This window comes from Parambassis ranga, chromosome 13 (assembly GCF_900634625.1).
Source record: "Parambassis ranga chromosome 13, fParRan2.1, whole genome shotgun sequence".
NCBI lineage: Eukaryota > Metazoa > Chordata > Actinopteri > Ambassidae > Parambassis > Parambassis ranga.
The window spans coordinates 16,606,228-16,626,695 of record NC_041033.1 but is presented as its reverse complement, the minus strand read 5'-3'; the positions used below and the strand labels follow the sequence as shown (position 1 = coordinate 16,626,695).

General features: G+C 40.9%; 1 protein-coding gene across 11 annotated transcripts in view; it reads left to right on the top strand.

The window, feature by feature from the left end:
- LOC114444299 (muscleblind-like protein 1) overlaps positions 1–20,260 on the top strand; it is a 57,301-nt gene extending 37,041 nt beyond the window's left edge. For 3 of the 11 annotated variants that reach the window (XM_028418740.1, XM_028418741.1, XM_028418739.1), the window contains exons 3-11: positions 2,950–3,120; positions 6,274–6,495; positions 9,267–9,506; positions 11,839–11,892; positions 12,651–12,801; positions 14,079–14,114; positions 14,698–14,789; positions 15,064–15,137; positions 16,154–20,260. In XM_028418740.1, coding sequence (XP_028274541.1) covers positions 2,950–3,120; positions 6,274–6,495; positions 9,267–9,506; positions 11,839–11,892; positions 12,651–12,801; positions 14,079–14,114; positions 14,698–14,789; positions 15,064–15,120 — 1,023 coding nt within the window. In that variant the 3' untranslated portion in view covers positions 15,121–15,137; positions 16,154–20,260. The remainder of the gene's footprint in view (positions 1–2,949; positions 3,121–6,273; positions 6,496–9,266; positions 9,507–11,838; positions 11,893–12,650; positions 12,802–14,078; positions 14,115–14,697; positions 14,790–15,063; positions 15,138–16,153) is intronic. The other 8 variants (XM_028418742.1, XM_028418746.1, XM_028418745.1 and 5 more) reach the window with 8 other exon arrangements.
- Positions 20,261–20,468: the final 208 nt, after the last annotated feature.

Below are 20,468 nucleotides of genomic sequence, written 5' to 3'. Positions count from 1 at the left end.
CCGTGCACTTAGCTTGTGACTGTGACAGCTGCTTCACCTTGTTATATAATTGCTTGTCAGTTTAAAAACTCTGCTTTTTTTACAGCCAATAATCCAAGTTACCAAATCTATATTCAGTGAAGAGACAGCTTTATGTGGAGACTGTTTACCAAACTGCGAATAGATGTTTTATAGTTTCAGAATTAAATTTGTTTGAGGAACAAAACCTGGATAGACAGAAACAGAAGATAAGAGGACAAGAAGATAGAGCAATCCTGAGAGTGCTTGAGGGACAGATGCAGGTACTCTGTTAGCATATTAACATCTCAGCGGCGGACAGGCAGACAGGTGAAGGCAGAGCAGAGTCAGTCTTGTAGTCACACAGTGTAGCCAGAGGGAGCACTGCTTTGGCTCAGACAGGCTCACCATTAACCTGCACTGACACTGTTTAGACATTGGAGAAAATAGCAGAGAAAAGAGGCAGCAGTGAAACTGGGAACATTAGCATCACAGGCAGCGGTGATCAGCAGGGACCTCAGGCTCACTCATGACTGCACAGCCACAGATAATGGTGCTACTGGTTAAAATACAGGGGTGGGAACATGCCAGGAATCCAGGTACTGTGGACCCCAAGGGCCAAGAGCTTGATAATAATCTTTAGGTCAGTAAATAATCAACTTTTTACAACTTATCTGATTATTCAAAAGATAGAAGCACATCTAAAAACATATGTCTCAAAAACTCTATGTTCACAACCTTGAGTTGTTTTATTTTGAAGGTGACCTGAAAATGTGTCCAAAAACTGCTAATATAGAGACCCAAACTGTTATTATTAAATATATGATTAAATATTGTTAATTAAATCCAACGACTTCTTTCTTTACATTTTAAATTTTATTCACAAGAAACTTTTTTCTCTAAATGGTTGTTTTGCAGCATATTCCCTGTACAGCTTGTTAAAATGTTAAACTTCGACCAATTCAGAGAATAACCTCAAAGCGTGTTTGGAGACTTGTTATGTAATTTTAAGCTCTGCATAGTCACAGTACATCACACACACACAGACACAGATGGCTGGAGGTGACATGTTTGAGTCTAGTCACCCACAGGGAATGGACCCTGAAAATCAAAAGACATTAACCAATTAGCAGTGATCAATAGTCACAGGCACACAGGGATGAGCCAGACTTGGAGCATTGTTAATGTGTGCCTCAAGGCCAATCGGCAGGCTGGGAATACTGTTCATCTCAGCTCTCAGCCAATGAAAATGCTGGAAGAACTCTTGACATTCAGCTTCTCTCCAATGCAAAGTAGTTTCCGTGCTGTAGCTAGGCAGAACAGGCTGCACGGGGAAGAGGGAGAGGGAGAGCGAGACGAAAGAAGAGGTGTGAGGAATAAAGGCAGAGTGTGGGAGAGAGTATGTGTTAGGTTGTGAAAGCAGGTGTCATAGTGGGCCACAGTGAGCAGCAGGTAATCTCAGTGAGATAAGCAGTAGCATGACAGCCAACCTTTAATTCCCCATGGGAGGTGTTAGTGTGGAGTTTTTGCAGGGTAGGTCCCCCAATCCCCGCTGGAAATACATTTATATAAAGGAGTAAAAGGCGCAGATGGATAAGAGGATACATTTTGATGTGGAAGGCAAGAGAGGGGCGGAAAGGAGTTGTACATGCACATATATGAACCGATATACACTGTGCACCTGCACTGCTCTGTATTCATGATGAGCGAGCAAATATCAGCACGGGGCTCAGGATGTATGAGGGAGTAAAGAGAGGAGGAGATATCTAAGATATTACACCTATCCGGGGGAGTGTTCAGTGGAGCAGCCATTATGAGAGTGTAAATTACATTCTCTCCTTCTCCCTTTGGGCTGCTGGCTGCTGGATGAATATAATCACCCACAGCAACCACACACACACACTGCAACTGTCTATAGACACTGGCATAATGTTAGATCACCCCGTAGTGTCTCTGTGTGTGTGTGTGTTTACAGTCGCACAGAAGTCTCCAATCATGTATCGATCCCGCATCAGTTCTTCAGCCTGTTCTTTTCAGAAATGATGTCAAATATTGACACATAACTCATTTGTCCCAGCATGGGAGGAGATCAATGGTGATTTCAGTGGGCGTTGTAAAACATCCAGCATCAGGCTGGACAGCTTCTGAGGTGCTGAGATGGAGGAGCTCACAAAGCTTTGCTGAGTGAGTTTCAGTTATTGTTTAGGTTCGAGGACAACAATGTGGCAGCAGTTCTACATAAACCTGTGCTGTTGTTGTTGTTTCTTCTTTTAATTGATGTCTTTGAAGAACAATAAGAGACAATCTTGTTGATTGAATTTTTGTTCAACAAGAAAATAAGCTTGAAACATGTGACACATTCACAACACCTTGACTCTTAAATGAGAGATTTTTGTTTTGTCCTACAGCATGTGATAAGAAAAAATATCTTCAAATTGTGAACAAGCAATTTAAAGATAGATTTGTGGTTGTTCTGTTAATTCACGGAACAAATGGTTTACAGATTAATCAAAAAATAATTGCCACAGTAATGCATGAGGAGAATTGTCCCTACCTTTCTCTCTGTGGAATACAATCTGTTAGCAGAAGCAGATAGAGAACTAATCCTCTTTATCTCTGCTCTTGGAGCTAATTTGTCTCTCAATGGGACCTTGAGGAAATGGGCAAGGTAGCAAATGTGCAGCTTATAGGTCACACCAGGGAGAGGAAAGCAGAACCGATCGCTCTTCTTTTTTCTTTTTTTTACGACAATCGAAGCGACAGGCCCAGATGTCAGGGATGTTAGGTCAGTGCCTGCTAAATGGGAGGGCAGCAACTTGAGTCAAGGCTCATTACGTCTTTACATTAGGCTACCATTAAAGGAAACAGTATTCTAATGTACCATTTTCCTCGTCTCTTTCCTCCTTATACCTCCCTCATGTTTTTTTTTTCTTCCTCTGTCACACCAAACAGGGCCGCTGTTCCAGGGAGAACTGTAAGTACCTGCATCCTCCTCCTCACCTAAAGACCCAGCTGGAGATCAATGGAAGGAACAACCTCATCCAACAGAAAAACATGGCCATGCTGGCACAGCAGATGCAGCTCGCCAACGCCATGATGCCTGGCACACAGCTACAGCCAGTGGTGAGTGGATATGAACTTTCCCAACTAAAAACCGACAGAGGTCTTTATTTTGTTCTGGTATGTCTAGTAGGCTGTGTTAGTGTATAGTCTGTGAAGTTATTTTGAAACTAAGTGTTTTCAAAGACTGACGATGGCTGAATGAAGTATGAGTGGCAGATTTCATCATGTTGTTTGGCTCCTTGCAAAGCAAAGCAAATTGAGAAACTCTGTACAAATGAGATGAAATTAGTTTCCAAAAACATTGCATTTTATTATGAAATTCTGACATTTTTTAATAATTTATTTAAAATAAAAATAAATCAGAACTCTAACTAACTCTTCAACTCTCTAACACATTTGGCAGTCAGTTTAATCTTTGTTTTAATGTATTTTAATTAAGTTAATGAATATGTATAAGAAGATTTTTCAGTTTAAAAAAAATAAAAAATATTCCCATACTAGACCATCATGAGTGCAAGCACACAGCATGACCAGCACTCAGCTGATCACAGGACTCCAGTCATTATGACTGCCTGTTTCATTTCGATTGAGCAATCTTGAGTCACTCCAAGTCAGTCGAAAGAGAAAGAATTCATTTTTATGAAGTTTTTTTCTTGACCTTAAACTTGCAGTCATCAATAACATATGATAGTATCATCAAATTATTTGCATGCCCATACACACACACACACTCAGATTTATGCAGCAAACAGCATCAGTCCATGCTCAGGCACTACGGTCTATGCTACAGGATTTTCAAGGTGATGTCCAGAACCCCAGTCAGCCACTTCAAATGAATCCTTGTTGTGTGCCCGCTCCATGAGACCTCACAGAGTCATTGAGACCTGCCAGTCAGGCTTGAAGTAATTCTTCTGTCTTCTCCTTTGTCCCTTCATGTTTAAGTGGGGGCAGTGGAGTGAATTTGTCGCACACTGTTCAGAAGAGTTTAAGATGCTGCTCGCTTGGATGCACACGTGCACGTGCACACTTAACTGATGGCTTATCACCCTTATCTGGGGGGAAAAAAGAGAGGCTTATTCGAGAGGCCCATCGAGAGGAACAGAGGAAACCATGAAAAGGTTTCAAGAAGCAATAGATCTCCCTGGGACTGTAAAGCCTTCCCTTTCTGCTTATGTCATGGGGAGAGAAAGTAGGGAGAAGAGAAGAAGAAATGGAAGACAGGCTGACACAGAAGGACACAGCCGAAGAAGAAAGGGAGGACTGAACGTGGCAGGAAGAGATAAATGGACAGGGTAAAGACAGGTAGGTAAAGTGAAGGAGATAGAACGGCAGCGGAGAGGAGGGCTGGCTTTAGACCTGCACAACAAAGAAGAGTCAGGAAAACAGAGCAGTTTGTGTGCAAAAGGAACAAAGGGATTTCCAGGAATCAGACTTTCCTCCTCCATCTCTCCCCTGTGTCTGCACTTCCCTGCCTTCATCCTCAGTATCTCTACCACATTTTATCCTCCACCCCCCCACAACTTTAGTCTTTACATCTTCTATGTGAGTAGAAAAAAAGTGCTTTAATTCCATGCATGCAACAGAGGGTGAAGGTATTAAGGTCCATTACGTCTGGCTGTGAGTGATGGTGCTCATACTGCAGAGTCAACGTCAGCAGACAGTTTTATCTAACTAGTGCACTAAAAGAAATTTGGTGCAGACACAGCATAAAAACAGACACATAGAACCAGGCTTGGAAAGGCATTCCAGTGTTGTTCTGTAATTAGACACATCCCAGTGTTTTTGGGTGGGAGTTAAAGCTGGAGGTCAGGCTAGTGCTGCACAGTGGGTGCACTATAACAAACAATGTCCAAAATTAAAAAAAGTGAAATTAAACTATTTTAAAAGTTTAGAATAATAATAAAGCTCTTTTTCAAAATAGTTTGGTATCAGTTTGTCAGCTAATTAACAAGTTTGCCAAGTTTTGACCCTTATTGTGACATTACTCTGCTTGTGTCGCTGTGACACATTTAACCTTTAACATGTATATTTTAACCTTTTTAGTCCTTAAATATTTATATTTTTATCCTTGTTAAACACCTAAGCATGTAATTTCCTGTAAAACTTAATTCCCTCTATCCCAGATTATATGATTGACTATGGCAACGTTTAACATTAAGTAGAGCATTATGCTGCCACGCTATGTAACTACCTGCTGTTATAAACATGTTACATGTTGTATTAAGTTTGATATCGCCCATCAGCATGGTCACAAACTTTATTTCCAGAGTGACATCACTGCATTGTTAAAACCTCATGACTGGTGAGTGTTTCCGATGACATCACGTCTGTATTATCCTAACCTTGAGCTGCATTATATTGCAAACTGATATCTGAGCACCTAGAGGCAGAGACAGACCACCCTGTGATAGGACATGATTCTCTAGACATTCCAGTGGGCAGCGGTGGAGGAATTAGTATGTTCACGATGTTACTGTTAATTCAGAGTCGGCCCAGAGCGGTGAGGAGGATTTTCGGGTGGAATGTAGCTGTCCAGCCCTGGCTGCTGCTGATGCTGCTGCTGCCGCTGCTTTATTACTCACTGGGTCCTTTTGGCAGAAGCTCAGGAGACGATCCTCAGACTGGGGCTGAGGTCAGGAACGTGCAGGGAAAACTTGCAGTGTGCTATGTCAGCTAACACACTCCTTAGCCTCTGTCTAAGAGAATGGCAGTAGGAGGATGTTTTCTTTATCACGCTCCAGTACAGTGCACACAGGCAGCACTTACCCCCCTCTCCACACACACACACAGCTTGACATCCCTTGTTATTATTATTGCTATCTGTGTGATCTCTGGTGTATGAAGCATGTGATTTCATCTGATCAATGGGACAAGATGTCAACACATACTGACTGCGTGTTAGTGCAAATAAATAGCAAACAGCCATGAAAGAAGACATAATCTTTTCCTTTAGAGTCCATTAATTATCTAATTTTTTTTGCCCTGTTCCTCCGCGGTGCCTTTCCTCTGCTTTGCAGTTGACAATTGCATACATCTTTTATTTCACCACCCACTGTCACATATACAGTATCTTGAAGGGGTAATTTGAGTAGGAGTAAGAGAGGATGGTATTACGCTTGCTGGATGTAATTAAATATTTAACATTTTATATATAGAAAGAGACTTTGTGAGAATCAATTCTGACCGACTCTCTTATTTTGCATGTGCCCACAGCCCATGTTTTCAGTCACACCGAGCCTTGCAACCAATGCCAATGCTGCTGCAGCAGCGGCTGCTGCGTTTAACCCCTACCTTGGCCCTGTGTCGCCCGGCCTGATGCCTGCTGACATCTTGCCCAGTGCCCCCGTCCTGGTCACCAGCAACCCCAGCGTCCCCGTACCTGCTGCCGCTGCTGCTGCTGCTGCACAGAAACTTATGAGGACAGACAGACTGGAGGTGAGAGACAAAAACACAGCACTGTTCACACAGACCTGAGGATTTGCATAATTATTTTGCTACTAAGATATTAGTCAGAGATGAAAAGCACATTAACAAGACTCCCATAAATGCTGCACCCAGTAACAATCTTTTTACCAGCTAGTCAAACAGATTGGGCTTTGAAATGTGGGCCGTGCCCATTTGAATATTAGAGGCATGGGTTGGAAAGCCTTGCCTCAACATTTTCTGTTTGTAGACTTTAATTATGTATCTGGTACACAGTTTCTGTTACAGTAACTACATCCCATTACCATAATACAGTCATTACCCAGACTTAAGCAAAGAGAAGGAAACATTAATGAGAATATCTCTCTGCAAACATTACTGTTGTCGGCTCCATCAACAGGCAGGAGACAACATTGTTTGGCACAGGCTGTAGACATACTGTACAAATGCGTTATTTTCAGCAAAAAAAAATCATTACGTCTTCTATGAAAGCAATTAGTCATTTGAAACCTGACGAGGGTCCCTCCTCTAGCTGTGCTCAGATAATCATTAATTGGACAGTAAGTCAATCTCATCCATTATGTAGCCCCACCCGAGAAACACTTGCAGCGGAATAATGGGGAAATCATTGGAGGCAGGCAGGAGGCGTGCAGGAACGTTAGGAAGGTTACATTTAAGATGTTATGTTGGGTAGCTGGGTAATTAATGTGGGATGCGGATGAGTAAGTCTCAGAACCCGACGAGTGAGTGGACAACATGCCGAGTGAGGGACTGGGTCAATGACAGGAAAGAGAGATGGAAAGGGGAGATAGGAAATCAATTTGGAGACCTGTTGTGGTCATCAGGATAGGAGAGGCTGGGGTGGGCAGAGACGGAGATGACAGGTGCAAAAGAAAGACTGGTGATTGTATCTCTTAGAGGAGTTAGAAGTTGCTTTAGAGGTTGAGAATAATTAAAGAAGAATATGCGGACTGCAGACAAACAGTTGTCTGGCACAAAACTCCAGTAAACAGACACGAGGATTTAAAATATTTATCAGCCAACAGCAATGATAATCAGCTCATTTTTGCAGCTTCTACATTTTGGTGCATTTAGTGGTCAGCAGTGCAGCAGGCAGTGAAGCTTTTTGATCGAGACTATCACAGCCTAATTTCTTAGGAACTAGGTTTGCTAAAAATATCTTAGAAAAAAAGGGGGGCAGCCATACTTGAGTTTCTAGTGTGTGTCATTCAAAATAAACATAGCTAGAATTCTGTGGACCGACACGCACACATACCAGTCAGTAGATATGTTGCAGACTGCTTCCACGAGGCTCAGAGAAATTCCTATTTTAGAAGACAATCCTCCAGACTCTTGAGAAAATATTTTCTGCTCTGTCTCATATGGAGTCACAGTATGCTGCAACATTTCAGCATGCATACAGTCATAGCATGTTGCTTACCTGCAACCATGGTGATGTAAATGGCCCCGAGGGATAGTTACCATGGGGACTGAAATATGATTAGCAGGGCCCTCTGTTTGTTTGTCCAGCTAAGCACTTTCACAGGTTTAGCGTCTTTTAATGCGTAATCAACCACTGTTAGTAGAAGCACACGGCTCCACACCTGCTGCCAAGAACACACACACACATTTAGTCTTCTCTCATGTTTCTTCTGTCTAAAGACTATCATTCTGTCTCCTCAATCTCCCATCTATGTGTCCTTTATTCATCAGCCACGCTTACATTTTCCTTCTCTCCTGTGTTGCCTCCCTCCCTCACCCGCCTCTCCAACATCTGCCTGACAACAAGGCAGTCTCCCTCTCCCTCTCTCTCTCTCCCTCTCTCTCTTTTTTTAATAAGACTAGTAGCAGTAGTAGAAGTAATGGTAGCAGTTCTGTGTGTTGATGTGATGAGAAACTAAGAGACAGACAGACAGAATCCCCGCCCCCCCCCAACCCTCATGTCCATCAGTGATTGGGGATGATGAGCTGTCATGAGTGAAGACGGAGCGGGGGTTAGGTTGTAGATAACGGTGCCGGTGGCCTTTTGTCTGGCAGCTGGTCCACCACAAATCAAATCCTTTACGCATGCAGACAGTGAGACTGGTAAACAGACTTGGTAAATGGCTTGTTCTATCAAAATAACCGGTAGATCAATACAAATCACCATGAAATTACATTTCATTTGGTGGAGGAGAGAATTTTGGATGTGATTCAGACCCAGCGGTGGCTGGCGGTGGTTAAGCACAGATTGTAAGTTATTGCACGGCTCTTTAAGTGTCAATTTTTTCCTGTGGGGGGAAAAAAAGGGCTGCCTCATAACTCATAAATGCACCCACTTTGTGTTCGTGTGTCTGTGTTATGTGTGTGATTACGTCAGCTGCAGCCTCCCTTGAGGGTAACCAGCCTCATATTTCCCATGAGCCTCATTGAGCCCCTACATTAAGGCTGAGGCAATCACTTTCCTGACTGCTCATGCAGGTGCTGCCCCCTTCTGTCCATCAGAGGGAGGACAACTACACGGCTCATTTGAATAATGCACAAAGTGCTGTATGATTGATGAGTGTGTAAACACTGGTTAGGATCTGTTCTGCGTATCAATCAACAATAATGGCCAAAGCTGTCATTAAGATTGGTTAGCTCTGTCTGGTGAAGTGATTGTCAAGTTCTGAAATGACTTAACAGATTGATTACTTCATCAAATGTGAAGTAAAGTGAGCAGTAGCTTCATAATGTGTGTGTGTTTGTGTGTGTGCATGTGTAAGTGTTTGTTTATGATCAGATTATCTCCGTCTTTGCCCCAGGTATGCCGGGAGTATCAGCGGGGAAACTGTACACGTGGGGAGAACGACTGTCGCTTTGCCCACCCGGCAGATAGCACTATGATTGACACCAACGACAACACAGTCACTGTTTGTATGGACTACATTAAAGGCCGCTGCTCGAGGGAGAAGTGCAAGTATTTTCACCCTCCGGCTCACCTGCAGGCCAAAATCAAAGCCGCCCAACACCAAGTCAACCAGGCTGCCGCTGCTGCAGCCATGGTAGGTATCTGTCCACAGATTACACCACAGAACAGGGCTGTCACACCGAGGAACATTTAAAGTATTACAGCATCATCAGCCCTGTGCAGCCAGAGGAAACACTAACATTTAAAACCAATAAAGTATAACAACAAGTGCAGAATTGATTTCTCATGTGAAATTATGAAACTATGAAGAGGGAATATGGTCTGGGCAGTTTAACAAACACTTTAAAAGACATATTTATCTAAATTTACTTGAAACACTTTCAGGTTTCAGCAACATTTTTTCATCAGGTTGATCAGGTTCTCCTTGCAACCTGTTACAATGCCAGCCTTTCTTCAAGTGAGCAATTATGAGGAGCTTTTTATCTATCTATTTATTTATTTATTTATTTGCAGTTAAACTTTTTTTTTTGCTTGGATAGATTTAGCCTTTATTGCAGTAATGACACCCGTCCCATCTACAGCATTATTCACTGCCTCACAGACTGAAGTCTATCCTCTACTATAGTGCTCCCGTCTGAGTTAAACCCCGTGTCAGCACTGACCCCAGAATAAAGTGTGAAAAGAGGTTGAGAGAAACATTTGGTTCAAGATCAGCTTTGCATAATATGTCAAACTTCAGTAGTTTTACATCAACCTGCAACTTTATGACAATTTATGAAATTGATCTAGTTTTTCATAGTACTTTGAGCTAAAACCTGGTCCCTTACACATTCAAGTCCTCAGTATCCCTGCTCTTCTCAGCTCTACGCACTAAACGATGGAGCGCTTCATTAGCAGCAGGCTGTAGTGATCATGCTAGTATGTGACTGAGCCTTCTGCTCCCCTCTCCTGCTCGTTCTTGTTTTGCTGCTTTGTTAGTTGTATATTTTGCTGCTCACGGTCGATAGGTATGTTTTTGTTTGTTTCTTTGTTTTCTTAGCTGAGAAGACAACAGCATATGATTGTGTTCCCACAATGCTTAGACTATGTTTTCTAAAGGGGAAACAATGAGGGTTTGCTTAGCCGTCGTACTGCAGATGACATAGTGCAGCAGGTAATCCAGAAAGGAGGGTTAGCTTGATTTCAGTAGATGATTCCATTAAACCAGGGGATAAACTGATCAGACCTGTCTCCACATGCACAGTACTATCAGTGATATATCCTGTCTGCTCTGTAAATCTAATTTAATCTAATTTAATGTTAATTAGTTTGTAGTATATGCTATTTATAATGCTACATATAAAATGTGGTTGGCAGCAGTTTCTTTTGCACATTTATGTAAATATGTGTATAGATGTTTTTAAAACTAAACTAAAACAGTAGCTTAAGTAGTACACATTTCAGTAATTTATCACAATTCATGCTTTTTATCTTTATGACTGCTGCACATATTATTTAAATGTCAATGAACACTGACCAAAATATTTAAATTCAAATAATTTTAATTGTAGCATGTCAAACAGCAAAAAATAAGATAAGATAAAAAAAACTATATACATTATAAAATAAACTACCAATAAAATATACAAGAGTTAGATAAGAGTCGGATGAGTTTACATATTAACCGGTCTTGCACAGATGAGTGGAGGTAGAAGTGGTTTGTAAAACTGTACATAGTGCATCAAAAGAAACAAAATAAATAATTTATCGTATAATGTGGTGCGTGAATATTGCACCTATCAGGAGTGTTCATTGTACAGTCTCACGGCAGCAGGAAAGAAAGACCTTGTGAATCTCTCCTTCACACATCGAGGGTGAAGCAATCTGTCACCGAAACTAAAATGATAAAGACCATGAGGACTGAGTGTCAGCTCAGAAAGTGTAGTGCCGCTCTTCTTTATATCGTTAGAGCAGATTACAGTGTTTAAAAAAGTGCAACATTCTTTGCTTGCAGGTCCATCCTCCGTGCTCTCTCTTGCCATCATACGAAGTGTGACAATGGTTCCTCTGGAGAGTAGTTCATAAGTGTTATGTCACTTTGATATGAAACTTTTAAAAAACAGCGTCTTTGTCCCTGTCCGATGGTTCCAAATTCTAAAAAAAACTGCCTCATCCTCCTTTCTGGATAAGAAAACTTTTATAAAATAGAAGTTTATTTTAGTGTGTCGGGGGCTATAGTTCTTTCCAGTAACTCTACAGCCATTAATGTGCATGCACTAGTCTTGTAATTGTTGTATATTGCATTCCAATGATTTGTTTTTTTATTTGTTTGTTTGTTGTTTTGTTTGTTTTGTTTGTTTTTTGTTTCTCACCAACCCACACTGCACTGCTGCCCCCCATGATGCACCTCCGCTTGCTGGTTTATGTTAATGCGCTTGAACCCCATTGGCCCATTGCCATCATGTGCTCGCTGCCTGCTAATTAAGACTCAGTCGGCTGTCAAATCACTGAAGCGACCCCTCGACGCAACTTTTGACCTGGTACTATGACCTTTCACCTTTTAGCTTGGCATGTAGCTGTGGTGTGATAGATATACAGTGTGTATTTAGTGTACTAAACTGATGGAACACTGAGGGGTGATGAACTGATCATAGTCCAGACATGGGTAAAAAATTGATCAAGATCCTATTGGATTATTAATTTAAAACATCAAGTCAGTTCATCACCTCTAGTGATTCACAAATTTCATTGGAGGCATGAAAGTAGAGTATTTTAATGTCTAATAGAAATGGTAGTCTTTTGCATGGTTTTGTCACTTCCCATATTGCATGTGTAAATGTGAAGAGGTGTCATGACAGTCTTAACATGGCTAATACTGTATGATTATCTTGGAGCAGGCAGTGCAGCTTTGCCTAACTACATCATCTCTGTTAATAGTCCAGCAATCAGTACAATAGCTTTTTTTATTTCAATCACTTTGAGAAAGTTCCAGATGTGTCTCAGCCTGTCAGTAAATCATATAATAATGTGTTTTGTTGTCACTAGCAAGATAGATGTCACAGTTTTATAGCTCTACTGTCTTCTCTTGCCCCAGGATCAGTGTAGTCCACTGCTTGCTTGCCAATATTTTGTAATAGCTGTTTTGAAAGGGCAACTTTATCTTCTAATGAAATTCTTTCTTCTCTGTGTCCTGAATGTCACTGCCACCATCCTTTTATTTACCCTCACTCCCAACCCTTTATTTTGGTGTGGTCCCACCCACCCACCCCACCCCCACCCCACCCCCACCCCTCATCAGGGGCTCCCTCCCATCTTGCCTCCTTTACCAAAGAGACCTGCACTTGAAAAAGCCAACGGTGCCACCACTATGTTCAATGCTGGCGTATTCCAGTACCAACAGGCCCTGGCCAACATGCAGTTTCAACAGCAGGCTGCCTTCATACCATCAGGTAAGATGACTGAGTTTTGCAGTTATTGGTGTACCAGCTGCCAAGTCACGTCTCTCATTTTTTTCTGATTTTGTTGTTGGCCCAAACGTCCTCACAAATAAACGACAGATGCAGGAAATCACCAGCAAAGTCTAAAAAATATGTTTTGATAGAACAGCAAGAACGTCCACAGACATAAAGGCAACCCCAGACTCTCACCTAATTAGGGTTTAGGAATAGTTAAAAAACAACAACTAACAACAACTGCAATTTAATAGTTAGTAGTCGGCATGATCCAGAAACTAGTAGGCCAGATGTAGTAGCCTGGGGGAAAGTCCCATCCAAATTGCCTCGTTACAATGAGGTAAAGGACTACATAATCTCTTGGGGCCACAGGAGGGCGCTAGCTACATAATCTACAGTCACTTTATTTGAATTAAAAATGTAACCTCTGCTGTCGGTTTTGTGTTGAAGTCCCGTTTTGGCATCAACAATAACTGGCTGAATGTGTGATGTAATTTTTTTGTGACATGATTTGCACAGATGTTGAAGTACAGCATGGGTGTATGTTTTTTTTTAATGTATGCTGTTTTTATGTATATACAGGCATTTAGTAGAAAAATGGCTCACCAGCTCCATGAGATAATGAGAGCAGCCAAACACAGATATTAACATTAGACAGGTTTGATTTATTGGATCAAAGAGGGAGACTATAAACATGGGAGAGGACAATGCAGAGATTTTTTTTAAAAAAGGAAGTGGAGCCATTGTACGTTACTCTCACTGCTCGTTCGAACGACTCGTCTTTGGACACTGCATAGTCATCTTACTCTGTGCCCCATATTCTCATCTGGCAGCCTAAGAATAGCCTGCCATCGATTCCCCTCTGTGAGAGATTCAGATTCTCAGATCCTCATATGTCCCACACTGTCAGATCCCTCCAACACACCATGAGGATTCAGAAAGCAGGTCGCTCAAACCTTTCACTGTCCAGTCAGTCACAGCGCTGCTGATGTGAAAATGGGGCCACAGTCAGTGTTTAATTCAGTGAGCAGTAAACTAGGGCTTATCAGGAAGTTTTTCACAGCTCTTCCCACTCAGAATGCATCAACTATAACTTGTAACGTGTAATTATTGATAACTGATATCATCAAGCATCAGATTAACACATTCAGTTTGTTCATGTTTCAGATTAATGCCAATATTGTCTCACTTTGTAACACTTGTAATTGGTTTTCTTGATTTTTTTTTCTCCTCCCCTATTCACTCCACTCCCTGCTGCAATGCATGATGGGCAGGCTCGATATTGTGCATGACACCTGCAACAAGTGTTGGTAGGTGCCAGCTTTCCTTACTGAATATCTTTGAGCCCATTTTTAGTCATTCAGTCACTGTTTCATTCAACTCACCTCGTACTGTAATGTGAGCACGTTCTCCATTTTTGTGAAAAACTCTTTTCAACAATCAACAGTGTGGACTGTTGACTGTTATTTCAATTGGGAGCTATGTGTTGTATACATCTTTGAGATGTGGAATGAACCCCTGTTTTGCTCTGCTACAGGTCTGTCTGTCACCTAATGCTTGTTGCAGCTCAAAAATGCCCCCCCCCCCCGACCCACACTTCATTATACTTCCATCCCAGGCTCTCTAACCTCTTGCGCAGCTCATACTGTCTGGTTTTAAATGCTACATAAACACGAGGAGTTATTATTGTCGGTTGGAGAAATGTAATAGTAGTTGTTGGAAGATTTGTTGTCATTTCTTCCCCCCCACAGAGGATCTATTGCCAACACATAACTTAGATTCAAAAACTGATTTTCTCCTGTTTATTAGCATTCTTCACACAGACGTAAAAATGAAGTGTAAAAAAGAAAAATCTCCTCTGGTTCAACTGCCTGTGTGATCTTTCCCTCCAAGTACCCATGATGCACGGTGCTACTCCAGCCACTGTGTCTGCAGCCACCACATCTGCCACAAGTGTTCCCTTTGCAACAGCAACAGCCAATCAGGTTTGCTCCTCTCCTGCCTCCTCTCACTGTCTTTCACTTCTGGTGTCAGCTTCTCAGTGTCTTCTTTTTTTTTTTGTTTTTATACCTTTATGATTAATGAAAAATGCATGACCTCTGGCCTCTGCTAGTTATCCTGAACCTGTGAATAATCACTATGCATATCTGTATTATCAGTTTTGGTTGAAGTGCCTTGTCCTAATTTCAGCTGATCCATCTGTTTATTTCTTCACAATCCCTTCCCTCTATGTCTCTCCCCCACCTCCTTCTCAATCAGATTCCAATAATATCTGCAGACCATCTGACTAATCACAAGTATGTGACCCAGATGTAGGAGTCTCAATCAGAACAGTATGTACTGCACCTCACGCCAGCCTCTCACACTCTTCTTCTGAACACTAAAACAAAAACAGCTGACAGGGTTGTTTGCGTCAGCAGATAACTGACTCGCAGAATGTTAACAACATATAGGTACATTTATTTTTTTTGTGAAATTTGATAGGATAGGAAGAGCCTACTGCTTTCATGTCTGTATGAAGCTGTGGCCAATATCTACTTAGCTTAGCATAAAGTCTAGAAACACAAGCAAAAGCTCACTCATTCACAGGTTTTATCTGGATTTGTTGAAACTTATATAAAAAGATAAATTGTAAAAAAATGAAGAGTTATCTAAGTGAACAGCCTCTTGGCTGCAGCAGGCTGCACTGATTGCCAATACAAGATTCCAGGAAAAAAAATTAGTGTACATTCCAAAACATTAACCTAAGGCTGTGTCTCAGTTCAGAGGTGCCGTGGCCTTTTAAAGAATGAAATGGTCCTAATGTAAAGGATTTGATGTTTGCATCACGAGCTGTCAGCGAGCAGCGCTTTGCTAACAACCCTGACAGCTGGAACTGATTTAATGTAATCCTTGGCCACAAAGGTCTGTGGAATCTGTTCTTCACACACACACACACACACACATAAAAACAAATATCACTGCTTCACACAGAATCCTGGGATATAACCAGGGCTGGGAATAAAGCACCTGTTGGACTCAATGTCTAGATATTAATGTAGCAGGCACATCATATTTATAAATGGGGTATATTTACCATGGATTTTTTTTGTCACACTTTTGACTGGCTCTACCAGTTTCCCGGCCACCTCACAGTAGCAACAAAGCAGTGAATAAGCTTCACCAGGTATTAACCCATATAAGCATAAATACTACTTGATAAAACATAGCCACAGCTGGTTATTGCACATCTGGCTTATATAACTTGGCCATTATGGAGGTTTTCAGTGGAGTTTCAAACTGTGCCTGCTGACTGTCATCATTTATTTTGCGGTCTAACTTTGCTGTATGTTGTGAACTGCCCTTTCAGACGGAACTGGAGCGTGCTGGTGTCGAGTCCAAGATTAGCGGCCACCCTTCATGCCCGTAAAACATCAACAAGAGTGAAACCAAATCCAACCTCGGTTTGGAATAAAAACCTGCATGTCTACATAGGAGGCACAGTTTGTTAGGAGTGTTTTCATGTGTATTTCATGCACACTATTACGCAACAACAGAAGAGAACATCATCGCATTAAAGACTTGCCTTTCGTGAAGAGGCGACTAACCTTTATTCACCAGACACACTTTGAATGTTAAACGTGTGAAGCAGTCGTCAGGAAAGTCGACTGAATTGGTACGTCCATTGACCAAGAATCATGACTTGTGTTGTTTGTTTATTCATTGGTTGTTGGTCTTTGTTTACACAAAGGTGCACCTTGAGGTAAAAAAAAAGAAAAAAGAAAAGAAACTAATAATCTGACTGAATCACATATGCATGCACAAAGATTTTTGTTTGTGATGGTTTTATTTTGTTAAACAAGTGATAAGGGAAAATGACATGAGTGCACTCAGAGGCAAAATAGCAACTGAATGTCTGTGAGGTGTCCTTCAAAACCTTTGTAGCCTACCTTTCTATCTCTTAAGCACATGTCTTTAACCTTGCAGGCATCCCTGTAAAGTGCCATACATCTCAAACTACATGAATGGTATTTAAGCAGTGTTACAAAACTCAACGATTCCCTTTAAGACGTCTTCTTTTCTCTCTTGGACAGCATGTAGTGTCCAAAGATCATGACCTGTCATTACCTGTGACTTCTAATAGCACCGCTGCTGATTAGATTACCCTCTCCAGATTGTCTGCAGATCTTCTATTGAACTTTTTTGTTTGTCTTTCTGTTTATTGTTGTCATTTGTTTGACTGGATCTGTAATCGACACAGATCTCTCCATAAAGTTGAGGTTTTTGGCTTGTGTGTGTGAGAGACCAAAGACTCTCTCAGTGATGAAGATGTTTTGATGATACAATAGCTTTGAAAACCATAGTTGGTGTCCAAACTGCTGAAGTCAAAAATCTATGGTGCAACTGTTGATGGTAATAATGTGGTCTGTGTGACCTGATTTGTGTTTATGCATAATTTAAAGGTAGGTTGTCGAGATAGAGAGTCAGTGTGTAGTGTATATATAGTCTGACATATTTAAGTATATTTGTTTGAATTTTTTTTTTCTCCTCCTTTTCTTCTGGTTTTTCTTCTGATAGTCAGCCAAAGTCTTTTATTGTGTCACTGGTGTTGTGGGGTTAGATTAGCAGGGCTGAAAAAGGAAAAACAAAACAAAAAAAACTGTGTAGCCCAAAGAAGGATCGGGTGTTTAGAGTAGATCTCTGGAACTCTTTTGTTTTGGTTGTGTTCTGGGTGTTCTTCAGGCATATTTAATTGGTGGATAGTACAGGGACGGTGGCAAGAATCTAAACGATTGTATTACTCATCCAAAGCCTTAGAATGTACCATCGGGTCAGCACAATGCAACATGCCATTTTGAACCATCCAGTTGCCTAATCCACGCCATATTAACACACACACACACACATACACACACACACACACATGCACACACCTCATGCACACAGAGCACTATGTAATTGTCACTTTTTTGTCAGTGTTTTCTTAACTTTCTTTCTTAGTCGACGAGTGTGTCGTGTTGTTTTTATTTTTTGTTTGGATGATATTTTGATTTTGAGTTTTGCTTTATTATATTTATCTTTCTTATAATGATTATAAGGTACAGTGTGTGTTTGTGTGTTTCCTCATGCACAGTTTCCTGAAATTCCATGAAATATTAATTTTAGTATGATTATGATTGTAAACTCAATATTTTCTACGTTATGCATATTGTTGAACTGTATGCATATTGTTCATTTCTCTAGTCTTTTTTTTGTGTTCTTTGAACAAAGATGTTTTATATGAGTATCTAACAGTGATGAAATAATAGAACAGAGAGGCTAAGTTGTCACTGTGGCAACCGTTGCCAATAAACCGAGTAATATTTTAATGATTGTAAGGTTTGTAACTAGTCATATAAGAAAAAAAAAAGATTATTATTAAAAAAAAAAATCTAGTTCTTAGATGTTTAGAGTAAAGACGTTATTTTCTACTGTATCCATTTCAAATAGTAACTATTGTTTTAATATTTTTACTCTCCCTGGAAATTGGGCCATGTTGGAAAACAAGCTGCATATTTGATCACTTTTATTGGGGGCGTTGCTGGCGCGGGACAGGTGAACGTGGTGAGTAGGGTAACTCCGAGGCAAATGCTTTACTTTCTGCGTCCATGAGAACAGCTGCAGGCACCACACACACGTAATAAATCAGCCTGCACTGAGTTCATTTAGAGGGGGTGCCCACGCTGACACACACAGTGACAAAACTACAGACCCCTGCATGTCTTTTTGTAGTTTCCATGTCCACAAGATGGCTGCACACACACACACATACCACAGGTCCTATGATACTATTTTAAGCCCACCTGTCGTCCACACACTTTCTTCTTTTTAGCTGCAGGTTTTGCATTTTGCACACACACATGCAGCCTGCAACACCCAATCACAACGAATTAGAGAGTACACACACATTCATGCTCACTTATTGTGTCCAGCTGACCCCCCACCACCACCACCACCAACATCCCCCTCACGGACGCAGAAAGCACATCATTCACCTTACTCTTACTTAGCCAACTGCAAACAACAAGGGTGGGGGTTGGGGAATCCTGAGGCGATAAAGGTTGACTTTTTTGCACTTCTGTACATAGTCAAAAAAGAGAGAATCATGTATATTGAGATCTTATTTTGAATAAAAAAAATAATAATGTCTATAATGACAAGGAATTTTGCTAGGATAACACAAAAAAATCTTATGAAAGGCTGAACAAAATTGCTTGCATCAAAAAGGGCACCGAGTTCTCACTCTCCTACCCCTTTTTTGGAAAAAAAAGGCCAAGTGTTGCTCTTCTTTTTTGTCAGCAGCTTGTAGTTTGCCAGGTAACCTTCCGGAGGAGGCGTCCACTATACCCTCCAGCGTAAGGGGCCTGAATGGGTTTGTCTGGTCCCCTAACCTGCCTCTACCGACAGGTCTGTGTGTCATGGCCACGACCTATACCAGGCCCAACCAATCACAACACGTCCTGTCTCTTTTCTTTACTCAGAGAGGAATGCATGTTAAAGGAAATACATATACCATTTAAAAAAAGGACTCACAACACAGTAATATTGAATAAGAAAACATTTACAAAGAAAGATGTATTTACAGTATACAATATTCTATCAATGTAATGGAATAAAATATATATAAAAAATACAAAAATAGAATAGTGGTTTATTTAAAAAAAAAAGAAAAAAAAAGACTCCTGAGAATATACTCACTAAAGTTTCACCACTTGGAGAGTTAAAATACATGCAACACAAACACCATAGCTATAAGTATGTTCTTTACGTTAATGTGAGCTGTGCTTCTAGTTGATGAAACTGACCAAACAGGAATGTAGTTCAAACATCAGGCAGAATTTAAATGAAATTATTGTTTGGTCTGTTGGCCCTGATCATCTTTGTCACCTCATCTTCTACAAGCACGCATGCTTACGCTTATGATATAATGTAAACTGAACTCTTATTTTTCTTTTTCTTTTTTCCTTTTCTTGTTTGTTTTCTCTGCTTGTAGTGCTAATATGATGTATTCTGTCTTCTGCTGCAGTTTGTTTCTGTTTGTTTTACTGTTCCAGGCCCCCTGAAAGGATGCGTCGTGTGTTTGTATGAAGCCGTCCACCTCGTCTAGAAAGCACCCGCAGAGGGAAAAAAAAACAGTGATTGTCTAAAGCCATAAAATATAATCTCATCAGGATGAAATAAGAAAAGACACAGGTGTTGACAAAGAGGTGGGACATGTTGACAGGAATGTGTTTACCTTGGTTTTATTAACTACTACATCATGCAATAACTCATGGTTCATGAAGGTAGTTAATTTAACTGGTGGCGTGCAGAATGTGTGCGGGTTAGGAGAAAAGTTGTTGATGCATTTTTTTCTTTCACGGGGCCTGCGTTGCTATATTTGATTCTTGCTGTTATGAATTAAAAAAACGTAATAAAAATTTACAAATGAACTGAAGTAACAAAGACTTGTCTAAAGATGCCTTATTTCATTCATGTCATGAACATTTTGTCTCCATGAGATCACTCCTGGGTTTTATTATGCTCAGTGCAGCAACCGTATCTGGTAATATGAATAATGGCTAAAGAGGTGAAGGCTGCAGGTAGAAAACAACAATTTTGAGGTTTATTGACCCTTTAAAGGTTTCTTCATGGAAAGAGGCTAG